The sequence below is a fragment of the Halichoeres trimaculatus genome, unplaced genomic scaffold (assembly GCF_033239565.1).
Source record: "Halichoeres trimaculatus isolate MK-OKI-2021-1 unplaced genomic scaffold, fHalTri1.1 fHalTri1_scaffold_15, whole genome shotgun sequence".
NCBI classification, from domain to species: Eukaryota; Metazoa; Chordata; class Actinopteri; order Labriformes; family Labridae; genus Halichoeres; species Halichoeres trimaculatus.
Genome location: NW_027437193.1, coordinates 8,290,286 through 8,305,185, shown reverse-complemented (window position 1 = coordinate 8,305,185; position 14,900 = coordinate 8,290,286). Strand labels below are relative to the sequence as shown.

Below are 14,900 nucleotides of genomic sequence, written 5' to 3'. Positions count from 1 at the left end.
GGACAGTGTTTCTTATCTAAACTTGAGATATAAGTTTTCAAATCTGAATTCAGGCGTTAAAGCAGGAATATCAAGTCTGTAGTCCAAGTTTTATGATGCAAATGTAAAACTTGTAGGAAAGTTTATTATCTGCAGCTTTTTGTTGGAAAAAAACAAATTTTTGAATTAGAAAAATGAAAAGATGTAAGAAATAATTTATGAGGAAGAGCCTCAGAAGAATTTGTTCTAGTGAAGAGATTCAGAGCACTTACAGGGTTTGACCACTAGGCGGAGCCAGATACCAACAAGTGTCTGCGTTTAAAATCCTCATCAGACACACACTAGTAAACATACAAAGAAGTGTGCACACACACACAGACACACACAGACACACAGACACACACACACACACACACACACACACACACACACACACACACACACACACACACACACACACACACACACACACACACACACACACACACAGTCTTCAAAAGGGATTTACCATAATTTGAATTCCACAGTGTTCCTCCGCAGAAGAATAATTGAATCAGGAGTTTCTTTTATCCTCAAACATTGGAGGGATTCTGTAATCCCCTCAGGATTAAAATTTTACAATCCAGGAAAAGAGTTTGACCACTGATGCTGCAGAGAGGCTGCTGGTTTGATACCCACCACCAAAGAGTGACAGCTCAGATTAAGTGTTTGTGTAAATGTAGGTGTGTAAATTTCTCAAACATCACCATACGGACTAAAAACTGAAGGCAAGCCAGGTACTAAATGAACAAAGAGATTGACAACTCTGTGAGAAACTGAATGAGCAGATAATTTTATCATCTACACGGTTTGACATTATTGAAAAATTAAGAGAATCTACATAAAAAAACTTTCACAAAAGGGTCCAAAGAATAAATCAAGGTGACTGCATTAAAAACAGCCACAACTCTGTAGTGGAGAGCACTGCATCAGCTCCAAAACTTCTCCAAAAGTCACTTTCTGATATATATTTGTCATTTTTGCTGTTTAGAACCATAGACTGTATATAGAATGGACAACGTGGCTCCGCCATTTATCATTGTACGGTTTTGAAGCCAATATACCCCCATCACAGGTGCAGCCATTGAAGCAGTTGTGCAGCCAGAGTCTGCGCAGTAAAGACTGTGAGGGATTCTAGGAGAATCTGAGTGGAGCCGGGTTACATAAATAATAATTATTTTTTTTTCTTTCAAGAGTCTAATCACTTCTTGACTCTACCTCCTGACATATTTTACAGTCACCCCAAAAAATACACGAGAACAGCAGCTGTCAATTGTTGTTAACCTCTTTAAACTAATGAAAATGAAACTTTTCAGAAAAAAGAGGACTTGAATACAAGGCAGCCAAATAATATCTTCAAATCACCACAACAGTCGGACATGGGAAACATTTCTACGAGGTGTATTAACTTTTTGAAGATTGACCACAGCTCATCTGGAATGACTGGAGAGCTGTATTTTTATACCTATTCTGCAGCCAGTCACCATGGGGAGCAGTTTTTGTGGCAACCTTACTTCAAGCTAAGCAAGATGATGTCCATTTTTTTTACAGTCTATGTTTAGAACCAAACACATTACTCACACACAGCATAAACCAAAGTTTTGTATAACAAATCCTGTACCTGTATATGAAAGCTCATCGTTTTGGATTTGTTCGCACAACCTCAGATTCAGGGTTTTTGATGGCAACTGAAACCAGCAGGTGCCCCAGGTCAAAATCATGCCTTACAAGGAGGAAAACATGTGAACGTGATCCTGAAATGATTGGAACTGTATTGTGGTCTGACGGATCAAAATTTGGCAGTCTTTTTGGAAATCATGGATGATGCATTGTCTGCTGTATAAAGAAGAGAGGGACCACCAAATTCTGTATCAGGCAGGAATGGGTCAACAGTTCACTTACAAAACTCCACAAACTGGTTTCCTGGGTTCCCTAATGCACACAGAGCATTGTGAAAAAAGAAGTGATCCAACGAAACTTTACTGCAACACGTTGCTGGCATCAAAAAATATGTAAAATGTGCATTTATTTTCCAAAAATCAAATGTTTCAGTTTTAGCATTCGACAAGTTGTCTGTGCACCCTATTTTTAGAATCAAATAGAGGCTTTTAACAATCTGCAAACCATCATATTCTTATTTTAATAACATTTTGACAGCTTTCAAACCGTATTGGACTAGACTAGAAGAAATGTCTGACTTGAGACGTCACTCTAAAATATTTCACCAATAGTGAAAAAAAAAAGTAAAAAGTCAGAGGTTTTATGGCAGCATCAGAGTGTTTGAGAGCAGAGCTGGAATTACAGATTAAGGGAGGAAAACCTGACCTGTAGTAACCTTTCATAATCCCTGTGTCACTAAAAGTTACCAGCACACACACACATATAAAAGGAATACACACTCACAGCTCCAATGAGCAAGCCCATGAATACCTAATGCATTAATTCCCTCCACTTCCACTTGTATCTCTGGTTTTTCTTTAATTTAACAAATGACAGAAACACACACACGCGCACACACACATTCAGGGGGACATAATTCAATCGTGTAACCAATAATCCCTCCTTCATCCTGCCTCTCTCCAGGGAACCAGGGGAATCTGAGATGCACAGACGATGAACACGTGGGCGACTCCCCTCACCACCCAGCTGCTTTTTGTTTCTGCTGACACAATCACAAAGTCATAATTGAGTTCTGAGCTGTGGTCGTGTGGACGTGCTGCGGTTTGTACTCTAGGTTGATTAAAATAAAATAAGGACAGAATGCGTAATGTTCCCTTTGTGTGCTCACACGCAGAGTTAAGATGCTTCAGAGTGAGTTGCTGACTCACAACGGGCTGATATCACGAAGACATTGCTGACACTTCATCACCCAGCCTTAAGGTTATACTTGATTGTTTTCACCTGTCACATCTTTTCATTAAACCTCCTTTGATCTCCCTCTTCCTCTCTACATGTTTCATCGTTCTCTTCAGAGTTACGATGATTTTCATCACTCGGTGAGAAGCAGACAAATCAGAGTCTCTCACTTTGTAGATTTTGTTGAGGTTGATAAGTGTTTCCTTTTATTTATCAGTAAAGGCACTGTGAGGAGTTTTTGAACAGACTTTTAAAAGTTTCATTCTGATGTCTCGTGGTGACCTGCATGATAAAATAGCTGCTCTGTTAAAGATGCTATGAGGAGGATCTGTTTTAATTGGACTGCTTCGCCACCTTCTGGCCTAGAGTCTAATGCACACTGTCGTAAAGACGTTACTTTTTTGGAATTAATTTTCTTTGTTCGAGACACTTTTTACTGGTTATTACGTAACAGGGAAAGGTATCAGTACAGTTACGTAGCTAGGTATGGGTACCTTTCACATTTGAAACGATGCGGTACTGATACCCGGTACCTGTCTATAGGTACCAATTTTCGGTACTTTTTTGTGTTTATGTGGTAAAAAATATCAATTTTTTTCATAATAAAATATATATTTTTTTCAACTTAACATATTTGTTCTTCAATATATAACCTTGCAATGCTGTGTTCATGCCCAGCTTGGAAAATTGCCTACTCTTCCACTCTTTCACAGTCACAAGGATGCATTTAGGTACCTAAACATGGTACCTTTTGATTCTACGTGAACCTGTACCCGGTACTTTTGACAGAATTTGGTTGGTACCTTTAAAAGTACCTAATTCGGTACCCATCCCTATACGTAGCATTGTTGTTTTAAACATGACAACAGGTAAATGTAAGTTTGTACCTAACGTTAGTGACCGGCTATGTGTAGCACTACTAGCAGCCCAGTGCTACGGCCTATCTGTAGGCTAACGTGGCAGCCATGGACTGTATAAAACATAGGTGTAGTCTCCACAACGCTGCTGTCTGTTCCTGATACCGTGAAATGAAGCCAATCCACAGCTGCAGCCACCCTGGATATGTCGCCAACTTTTGAGCTTCACTGCTGATCCGTCTCTGATTGGACAATCAAACGATCCTACTAACTTCCAAACTGTAGAGTTAGAAAAAAATTCACCCACCATACAGTGTGTGCTGATAACAAAATCAGCGTTTCAGACTCAAGCTATTTTTTGAACTAGGCAGTAAATATGCTTTTTAATATCGTAAAAGTCTGTTTTTATGGCTGTGTGTGTACGTGACTTCAGGTCTTTCTGATTCTCGATGAACAGCAACTTTTAGCAAATCCCACATAGGCCTTATTCTCTAAACTGGATGTTGCCCCTTGGTGACGACAAGCAAACTGTCAATTTGTTTGGTAGTTAAGTAGCCGTCCATATGAGAAAGAGACCAGATCAGACCAGACCAGAGAAAAAGCAGCAGTGGACGACTCACGTCTGTGCGCTGCAGGACTGAGAGATACAGAAGATCGTTCCTCCCTGCAGCCACCAGAGTCTTCAATTCTTTAATATTTGGAAGATGAGCTACAAACCAAATGAATTTCCCTTCTGGGATTAATAAAGTATTTTTTATCTTTATCTTTATCTTTATATGTAGCGCTACTGACTGCCTGATGCCATGAGACATGTCTGTAATGTGTAACGTTGTGAATCCTGGTTAGCTACGTCCTGCCAGTCATCTACCAAGCAGAGCTAACGTAACCTCACTCTTCATTTTATTGATAGACTCTCAAGTTTGAACAGACCACTGCAGAATAACTGCTGACTGTGGGTTGAAATATACATTATGCCAAACAGTTTAGCCCCTGTGTTAGCCTTTAGCTCGGGCTGTATCACTCTCCCGTTGAGCTGTCTTCTGCTCTTCTGTTTTTGTTTCTGTCTGACAGTTAGGCTCCTGTGTCCACCATCACTACAAAAATAATGACAGAAATCATTTTCAGCAGAGAAAATCACAGATCTCTCCTTTCTCTACTAAGCTTCATCGGCCGGTGTGGTGTTGTCATAGAGACCTTGACGTGCCGTACATCAATCCTGTCTTGCTCGACTTGATCAGGTAGCTTAGTAGCATTTGAGCATAGTCTCATTTTAAAGTGTGGATTACAGTCAGGCATAAATCTAGAAGGCAGACTTTTTCAAGATCACTTTCAAACTTCTCACAGCCCCTTCGATAGCGCAGAATTAGCAAAAATGAGCATTTTCTGTTGATATATTCTCTCAGACTAAGAAAGTCCAACTGACTTTTTGTAGCAACAGATCTCAGCATAGGTTGCTCAGGGATGGATTGCCGGTTGCCTCACAACAGAAAGGTCCTCAGTTTGACTTCTGGTTTGAAAGGATGAGCAGTATTTATTCGTTTGCCCCAACAATGAATGCAGACTGGCTAGAGCCTCATCTCCTCCTCATTGGGAGATGGTAGGAATTTATGAATCTATCTTTAAGAAAGCATAAGCTGAAATAAAAACCTGTCACTTACAATTTTCAAATTCACTTCGCAGACGCCTTTGTCCAAAGCAATGTACAACAGTTGAGGGGCATGGTGCCTTGCTCAAAGGCACCTCAACAGTGCTCAGGAAATTATGCTAACATTTCCTCCGCAATCAGCCCACTCCCAAACTTGGTCCATGCTGGGACATGGAACTAGCAACCCTCTGGCTACAAAGTCACTCCCCTATGGACTGGGCTACCGCCGCCCAAAGAGGAGACTCTGACCCTTCAGCTTCTTCTTGGTGACTTCTTGAAGTTCAAGAAACAATCAGGGATGTATTTCCATCTGAAACTTTTAATTAGGTATTAAAAGAGCCTGGAGCTCAAACAGATTGAGATTAACAAGGCGCAGCTATTGAAGATGGAGTTACGACATGTTGTAAATGTTCCCTTTGGTTTACTGATTCAATCATAAAACCTCCATGAACTCTGGGCAGCATGAAGCTTAAGCGTCTGGATGCTGTGAATCCCAGACGGTAGTGATGGAGACTCACGAAGCAGACAGTCCGTTATTTGGTGATTTTGATAAGCCAGACAACCTTCCTCATCCCTCTTCACCCTCTGACTCACCAGCTCTAATGAACCTGCCCGTCCACACTCTGCACTCAGTGTGCCTGCTCTTCATTAGAGCTGCTGGTAATTGAAAGCTGAAGGTACGAAGGTGGCCCGGGGAGATAAAGTCAGCATACATGAAGCTCAGATAATGAGGCTGTGATGTGAAAGCCTCTTTGTGAGCAGCTCTGATTGAGCTCTATAGAAAAGAACGTCACTCAAGGCCCCAACCAGCATCAGAGCAGCAGCCAAGAAAGATACTGACATCAGTGACAAGGATGAAACTGGAGAAGAATTTAATCTGATTTTAATTTTGATATTCTGAAGCAACATGCTCTTTTTTTAAAGCAACTTTCTGCAGAGGTTTACTCCTGGCTGTGTTGCATCATTTAAAGTCAGAGGCCAGATTTATCCCTTCCCAGGGTTTTAAGATGCACATTTCTAGAGGAATACAAATCAGCCTTCTTCCCATCTCTTAAAAAACTGTTTGCATTTACAGTTTTGCTCTCTCCCCATCTTTCTGAAACAAGCAATTACAGGCGAAGATCCAAATATGATCAAGTCAGACGCAGACGATAACACGGCCTCTCTGTGGGAGTTAGGCTCCACTCTGCTGATTTATTTTCCAGCTCTTATCGACTTTCCTCTTTTTCTCCATTTGGAGGTAGAATTTACATTTAAATGTCATTCCTTATCCAAACCAATTTGTGTTCACTTCAATGAATATGGAACCGCGGGAAAACAGCAGCAGCGAGCCTGACCGGACTTGAAAAAGCACTGAGAAATCCAGCATATATCTAAACCTATATATTTAATGAAGTGAAATGTTATACCGCAATGCAGCAGTGTGCAAAAAAAGAAGGAGAAGAGGTTCTGAGGTCGAACCTTTTCTACATTCACCTCAACCACGGGCTCTGGACTTTTCTGCAGAAATTGGCCTCTTTTGAATAAGACTAATGAAAAATACATTTCACGTACTGATCTCATTTCTACATGTGACGTTCGTCTCCACAGCTTTACAAAAACAAAAGAGATTTCATCCTTTAAAACACTTTTTCTGTCAATAAATGAAAGCTTAACTTGACTATTTTCAAATTTCAAGACTTGAAAATGTGTGACCTGTGGTGTATTTCAGATTCTTTTCTTATTTCGACGTCACGATGAATTTGCTCCTTGCATCACATCTATCAGTCCTATGTCTTTGTTAAACTTCAGTTTGATTATCTACAGTACAATTCTACAGTTTCATCTAGCAGACGCTTTTGTCCAAGCAACGTACAAAAAAAACAAGAATGTAGACAGAAGGAAAACCTAGTAAATTTGACAAAAGGCTAAAAGTTATTAAGCTGCAGGTGCTGCCGTTAATCTAGCCAATTGACCATGATTAATTGCTGCAACAATATAGCTCAACCTTCAACAACATTCAGTAACTGCTGCTGAAAGTTCACTGAGAGCTGAGCCTGAGACCTTCTGACTCATCCTATCCCTGAGGACACAGAGGAGAAGGCTCAGATTAAGTGCCTAAGTGTTCCCTGAACAGATGGGTTTTCAGACATCTCTTAAAGTAGAAAGGGACTGTGGATTGTATAGAGTTTTGTAATTCATTCCACCATTTGGGCACGACAGAAGAGAAAAGTCTGGCTAGTGATTTGGAGCCGTGCTGGGCTGGGAGCACCAGGCGTCTTTCACAAGCAGAGTGTAGTGAGTGAGAAGGAGTGTAGACCTGGATGAGAGACCCCAGGTAGGCAGGAGCAGGAGTTCTTGTCAATGTTTTGTACGTCAGAAAAAGAGCTTTGAATTTGATTTGAGCTGCCACTGGAAGCCAGTGAAGAGAGATTTACAGTTTAAAGATCAAAGAGATTATCTCTTTAACCAAACTCTAAAGATGTAAAGTTTAAAGTGATTTTACTGAAATCTTTTAGCTAATTTGACTTCTTTCTTGATCTCGCTTTTGTTTTGTATGAGTGTCAAAGGAAAGAAAGAAGCTTATGACTGCTAAGAGGTGGTTAAATCAGGCAAAGAGGAGACAATGGAAAGGTAGAAGAATTAGAGTGAAAGAGGGAATAGATGACAGAGAAATATTACCTATTTCTACAATTTTAAGAATCTTAAGGCAGCCACTGAGGGTGTAGAAAAGTCTGCAGATGAGCTAAAGAAGAAAGTCTGTGGGAAGACTGGATGGTTTTATTTTTCACATTGTCGCCTTCCTACAATTATTATCTAAGTCATTTTTTAAAAAAAGGAAAAAATTATCTGGGTAATTATTCTAAGAAGGTGACGATATTTTTTTTTTGATGCTTGCTTTCTACACATATTTTTTTTCATGCTGTCGATGTTACTGCTTTGTTTTAACTTGTATAACAGGCCAAGAGGACTATGTCTTATATTTTTACATTATTGAAATAAGTTCAGTACAAGTTATTAGATAAACTGTTACACAGTTTGCTGCTGAAGAAATATGCTTATCAGTATACTTGTGTTTCCTGCCAGCTCTATCAAACTCAGGTTTTTGAACTGGAGCAGCAAAGTGACCACCAGACCACCAGAACCAGAGGTGTTGGAAGCATCTTACCAGAGCCAAAGTGGAAAATGACCTGGCTGATGTTCAGTAGTTTAGTCCTTGTTCCAAATCCAACAAAAACAACAGGATTTTTTTTTTGGAATCAGGGTCCAGAGTCTGGAGAAAGGAGTGGAGGGAAACAGAATCCAAGATGTTCGAAGCCCAGCAGTGAAGTTTCTAGTGGTGATGTCATCAGCTAAGTTTTATCTAATCCAGGATCAACACAGCTGAGACAACACAGAGGAGCTACGCGATTTGAGAGCACCTCCATCTGCTGACAAACTTTACGCAGATTTGTTCCCAGCAAGATTTAGCGCCTGCCCACAACACAAGAACTATGACCCAATATTTAGCTGATGATGATGTCACTGAGATTGACTGAACAGATAACCTGTCTGACCTGAGCCCCATAGAGAATCTGCTGACCTCTTCAGATTTTTAGTTTCTGGATATCATGAGCCTCAAAATATTTTACTTTACATTATGAATACAGATTTCATGTTTGTATCCAAATTAATTCACCTGTATGAGTCAGCACATCTGCCATGTACATAGAAAAGTTTTTAGATAGGTCACAGGAGCCTTTGAACACAAAAGCAACCAACCACCTCTGGAGCACTTTGAAGTAAATACTGGTCTGCTGCCAGGACAGTCTGCTCACTCATTCATGTTCTCTTCTGAATACGACAAACAAAACAAAGCTCTAAAAATAGACTAGAGCTTTGGAGTCGGCTGGCTATAAGCCAGAAAGAGACTGATAAAAGATGATGACATGAGTTTGGCAGTTATTTTGGACTAACTTGGATAAAGGTGCATTTACACTGCAAGAAGTAGTTCCAGGAACAAGAAAAGAGGGGACTTATGTCACTGCTATTATGAAGTGGAAAACTAGTGTAGGAAAAACAGAATTAGCTTGAAATTTCCCTGATGTCAGTTGGTGTTTTAAATCCAGGTGAATGCACAGAAAACAAGGTGAAGAAAGCTTTGAGTTCTTCCTACTATGGTTCCTGGTACTCAGAATGGAAATAAATCTACTGTGCATCTAATTTCCAAAAAACATGAAAGACAAAGACGACAAATAACGAGACATGCAGGTCAAAACACATAATGCCCTGGATTTTTATTTCATTTTGTGACAATTCAAAGGGTTCTTAGTATTTTCCCGTGTTTGTGTATGCGTGTCTCTTTGTGTATGTGTGTATGTGTGTGTGTGTGTGGTGGTAGGGTCTACAAAAACAAAACAAAAACTCATGAATCAACTGGGCCATTGGAATGGGCATTGGGATTGTGGTACAGACAAAGAAAAACTACAAGTAGCCTTGTTCAGTACCAAACTCTTCACAGAAGAGAGCAAATTTTTTAGGTTTTTTCTTTTTTTGTCCCAAATGAAGGCACCCGATAACGTGTGGTTCATGGCCTTGCAGCCTTCTGGAGAGTTTTTTTTTCTTAAAAGTAGAGAAAACTGTCTTTTTTTTCCTTTTTGTATTTTTTTCTTTCAATACATACATGTTTTTTTTTCCATATTATGTAGAAGCTGGAATGATAATGTCAGTTACTGCATTTTTTTTCTCCCTTAGTTTTTTTTTAAATCTTTAGATCAACAAGTAACAAAAAAATGAAGCCTTTTGTGAAGAATTTTGAAATAAAAAAAGTGGTAGATACAAAAATATTTCTTTTAAAAAATGACAATGAAGGTGGGGGATTATCTTCTAAAGAAAACAAAATGTAAATAAAGCCTCTGGTGCAAACCAGAAACTGAAATCATACAAAAGCAGCATCAATCGGTAAAAAAAAAAAAGACAAAAAAAAAAAAATAGTGCTTAGATAAGTCAGAAGCAGCGATGTCTTCTGGGAGAGTCTTCGTCCCCATTGTTTTGTTACTTGTCTCAGGAATAATATATGTATGGAAGAGCTTTGTGGAAACTGATTAACCCACAGACAAACTGATGCCTACAACAAACAAATCCACACCCGCCGTCTTCTTCTACGTCCCTGCACCTCAACCTGTATGAATGCATGTCTACATGGATTTAAAATGACATGGACACATCGTAGGAGACAGCCTGACAAAAACAGACGAGCTCCCGGCCATGTTTGCAACATCCAAAAAAAATAAAAAAAATAAAAATACAGATTTATTTTACTCTAGCTAAACACTGACTATAACACGGGGAACCGGTGAGGGGTACAGTGTATAAAAAATGAAGATTTAAAAAAAAAAAAAAAAGAAAAGAAAAAAAAAACCTTTGTAAACACGGCACAATAAATAGATCAAACAGCAGGTTCCGCACCATGCATGTGATGACATACATTTTTCTGTGGTACAACTTTCACACCTCATACTCGCACCAGTTGCAGTTTGTTGTTTTCTCTTTTTAATTTTGATTTTCTTTTTTTAATATCTTGAGTGCAAAACATCACAAATGAACAATTCTGTATTCAAGTAATGTTATATACAAGAACAGGGGTCAGGGAGGGGGGTATTACAAATATGCAGTACTGTACATATAATTGCCATATTAAGAATTTACAGACGATCTCTTATTAACAGTAACAAATGGGGAAATGGGGAGAGAGAAAAAAAATTGTACGAGACGAGCATTGCAGTTAAGTCCCAGAACAGTTATTATGGAAACTCAGCCTTGCCGTGCTCATTCCGCCACCACTTTTTTTTCCACGACTATCAAATGATGCATAGCACCTAAAAAAAAGAAAAAAAAAGAAACGACCACAGAGGAGTTGCTCTTCCTGCGAGCTGTGAGCAGGAGGCTACGTAACCTCCATGGCCATTGTGTTCTCTGATAGACTGTTCAGTGCTGGCTTGTCTTGTTCGTGATTCTCCCTGGAGGACAATGAAAGAGAAGAAAAGGATGATCAGAAACAAAACAATCTTAATACTGATCACAAGGTTAAACTTCCAGTTCTCTTCTCCCCAATTTCCGATGAGTATTTTGTGTGTTCCTGCCAAACTACTACTACATGGATGTGGCTAAGATGTGAGAATTCTCAATAGCTGGATCATTTTCAATACCATATGAATTTTTGTTATATATAATATTTTTTGCCCACTAACATCAAAATCAAAGCAGATTGTGAAAACAAAACAAATGTTTTCAGTCATGAGCCAAAGAGAGGAAGTGAAGAAAGCCAGCATCTCTAATAAAAACAAAGCCATGAATCAGACAAATAACAATTTTTCTTTTCAAAAGTGACACTCTAAACCACAGTGGTTCTCAATTAAAGGGTTGCAACTCAACAGTGTTTTTTTGCCTTAAGAAATAAAAAAAAATAAAAATAGGAAAAATAAAATAAAGTTTCCTGTGTTTTTATTTTGAAAGGAATGTTATTAACCAAAGGCAGTAAAACACATGGACATAGTCTTTGATGTGATACCTGTTTGGTCCTAACTAGCATAATGAAGCCATATTGGAAATGCTGACTCTAGAAATGGGCTTTACGTCTCCTTACTAACAGCTAAAGGGTGTTAGACCTGTTAGTCACATGAGCTGCGCCTCTGATCGGGTAAACTTGTGATCTTAAAATCCTCAAAACTGCAGAGTAAGAAAAATTGCGCCTGGCTGCGTCCAAGGATTGGCTTCATTTCATGGTTTCAGGAACAGACGGGTGACGTTGCGGATGCTTCGTCCATGTTTTATACAGTCTATGATCACAACATGTTTTCTCAATTTGGGTTCTGGCTTTTCGTTAAGGTTGTAGAAATTTAAGAGTTAGCCGTTTGTAAGATACCAAGGAGTAATTTTTGTTCCTGTGGTATTAAACTGTTAACTCGTTTAAATTGTGACATCCTTGTGAAACTAAATGTTTTATACAAGTTATACTTTTCCCTGCATGTATTTTTCCTGGAGTATTCATAGATGTTGGTATCCTAAGGTTTCTTGCACTCTCAGAGGCAAATTTTAGTCCCAAGAAGTTTGGCGGCAGAACAATGAAGCTCCATTAATTTCCTCTTAGTTCCCACAGTGGAAAGGAGCTTTAATTGTCACTAGCTGAGCTGTTTGTTAAAATAGAGCCATAGTGAGAAACTTATAATGGACTCTGTAAAAATCAATGTTGGAATGAGTGCAGTTCACAGAGGCCCTTTTTCTCTACAACAAATAAAAACATCAATACAGAATAAACTGGCTGATTTCAAAAGAAATTGAATTTCGATGAGAAACACAACAGGTCAAAGCTTTCCTAAATCATCCCCGACTGAAAAGCGTTGAAAACAGCCTTTTCAATTTCTGTTGTTTTGAGATATCTACAAACTTAACACAAACCACTTTATCAACGCCGAGAGGCCATTTCTGTGGTCGCCTAAAGTCAAGTCTACAAGTCTCAGGAGAAAGTTTAGTTTTTAAAACGACTCAGGCTTTGATTGGTTTGTCTTTTCTGTTTCTGTCAGAGCATCATAACCATGTTGTTTCAGTATGTTTTTTCTTTCTTACCTGGGCACTATGTCCAACGGCGAGGCTGCGGCCGTAGTGACCTTAGGTTTCTGACAGTTGGCGGTGGCGGCGGCTGCATGAGCGAGCTTTAAGGCGGATGTCGGCATGGTGGCGCTCAGCGTCCGGGGGGCGTGGACGCGCTTCCCGGTGGGAACGCCCAGACGGAGGCTGTTGTTTCCCAGCAGGACCTGAGTGGCGGCGGTGGTGGTAGTGGTGTTGGCAGGGTGGGCGGTGCCGTTGTTGTTACTGGTGGCGGAGGTGGAGCTGGTGGTGGTGCAGGGGTGGAGCAGGGTGGGTTTTTGGGTAGTGGTGGGAGGAGCTGGGGTGGCGGGGGAAGGGGACGCTGTGCTTGAGAGGTGCAAGCCCTTGTAGACACCTTGGGGTGGAGATGGGTGACAGGGTGGAGGGTGGGATTTGGAGATGAAGGTTTTAATTATTAAATGATCGTTGACAACCTGTCCTCCAGTGAAGCTTTCAAGGCTGATTCAATTCATATATATATATTTAAAAGTGCGACTTCAAACGCTGCAAAATGATGAAAACGGCGTTTAAATTGTGCAAACGACAGTGAAAATCTACTACGAGGATGAGGTCATGTTAGGGATGGATTCATTCCTTTTCTCCACAATAACAAAGACAGTACATACAGGAACAAAAACTCTTCAGCAGTGATTATCAGGCTCTTGAGTTTGCAGTGTTTTATCTGTGGAGGACAGATCTTAGATGCAGCACTTTGTATCTGCGTTTTCTGGAATGGAAATTTTCTTTTGTCACTTTTCTCCAAAAACCTGCAGCCTGAAACGACATCAGTTGTTGGGGGGTTTGGTGCTGCTGGTTTTTGTTCTGTCTGCTTTGTGCTGTTATCTGCTCTTTCACTGCACAGCGTTTAGGACTGTAATTACTTTAGGTTAATTGTTTGCTTTGTCTGCTCAGTGTCACCAGACTGCAACACTTTTCTAAGAGCACTTTAAACCTGGTTACGTCATTCATCTCGACAAAATAATGGAGGGTAGGATGCATAGGATGGTTGCATTAATTTTAAACAGTCACTTTATAAGACACATGGGAAATGGTTGATAATCTTTCGCACAAGACCCTCTTCTTACATCCTCTGCCTTCCTTAACGTTCAACTCTTTGACTCTGCAGCAGTCTTCATACCTGAGGGGGAGAGGACGCCGTTGACTCCGCCTCCCAGGGCCAGCTCCTCCTTGGTTTTCATAGCCAGCAGTTGCTCAGCAGTGACGAGGGCTGTGGCAGCTAACTGAGCGCTGGCCTGGTCCAACGTGTTCGCCATACCCTGCAGAGAGGAAAACAAATAAATTCAGTGAGGAAATAATGGAAACGGTCACACGGCGGCATCAGAGAGTGTTCTGTTTGGATACTGACATGTGTGCTGTTTGCAGTGGCGGTGCTGTTGGCTTGCTGTTGCAGCTGGATCTGCTCCAGCTGCTGTTTCTGCATCAGGGCCAGCTGCTCCTGATGCTGCTGGTACTGTTCGGCTGTGAAAGCTGAGGAAGAGAGGCGAGAGTCGGTGAATCATCCAGGCACGATCTCAAGTCATTTACATTTTTGGTACACTGCTGTACAAATTTAAACAACAGAAACACTATTAAATTATTTAAGTTTTTTGATAACTGATCCAGTTTTGTGAAGTCTTCTCCTTTTCATTACATTCATCTGACAGTGAAAAGACTATATTCAGGTTGTTGATGAAAACACAGATGTCACTGTGTCACCCTGAGCTTTAGAAAATACAGCATATATCACAATACGACTCAACTTTATAATTACTGGTCGTGTAAACAACCAAATACTAACCAAAATAATAATCATCAGTTCCAGTCCTAGTTTATGACAAATTTCTACTGAACTCCAATAAAAATCTAGAAACAAGCGCGTAAACAAGCCGACTTCCTTTTTTAGACCCAATTCTTTTATT

The 14,900-nt window shown here is 40.1% G+C and overlaps 1 protein-coding gene across 2 annotated transcripts in view; it reads right to left on the bottom strand.

Annotated features, from left to right (window-relative positions):
- Positions 1 to 9,626: 9,626 nt before the first annotated feature.
- LOC141804305 (enhancer of polycomb homolog 1-like) overlaps positions 9,627 to 14,900 on the bottom strand; it is a 30,846-nt gene continuing 25,572 nt past the window's right edge. For both annotated transcript variants that reach the window (XM_074688658.1, XM_074688657.1), the window contains 4 exons: positions 14,348 to 14,469; positions 14,120 to 14,258; positions 12,961 to 13,336; positions 9,627 to 11,354 (listed from right to left, as the gene is read on the bottom strand). In XM_074688658.1, coding sequence (XP_074544759.1) covers positions 11,282 to 11,354; positions 12,961 to 13,336; positions 14,120 to 14,258; positions 14,348 to 14,469 — 710 coding nt within the window. In that variant the 3' untranslated portion in view covers positions 9,627 to 11,281. The remainder of the gene's footprint in view (positions 11,355 to 12,960; positions 13,337 to 14,119; positions 14,259 to 14,347; positions 14,470 to 14,900) is intronic.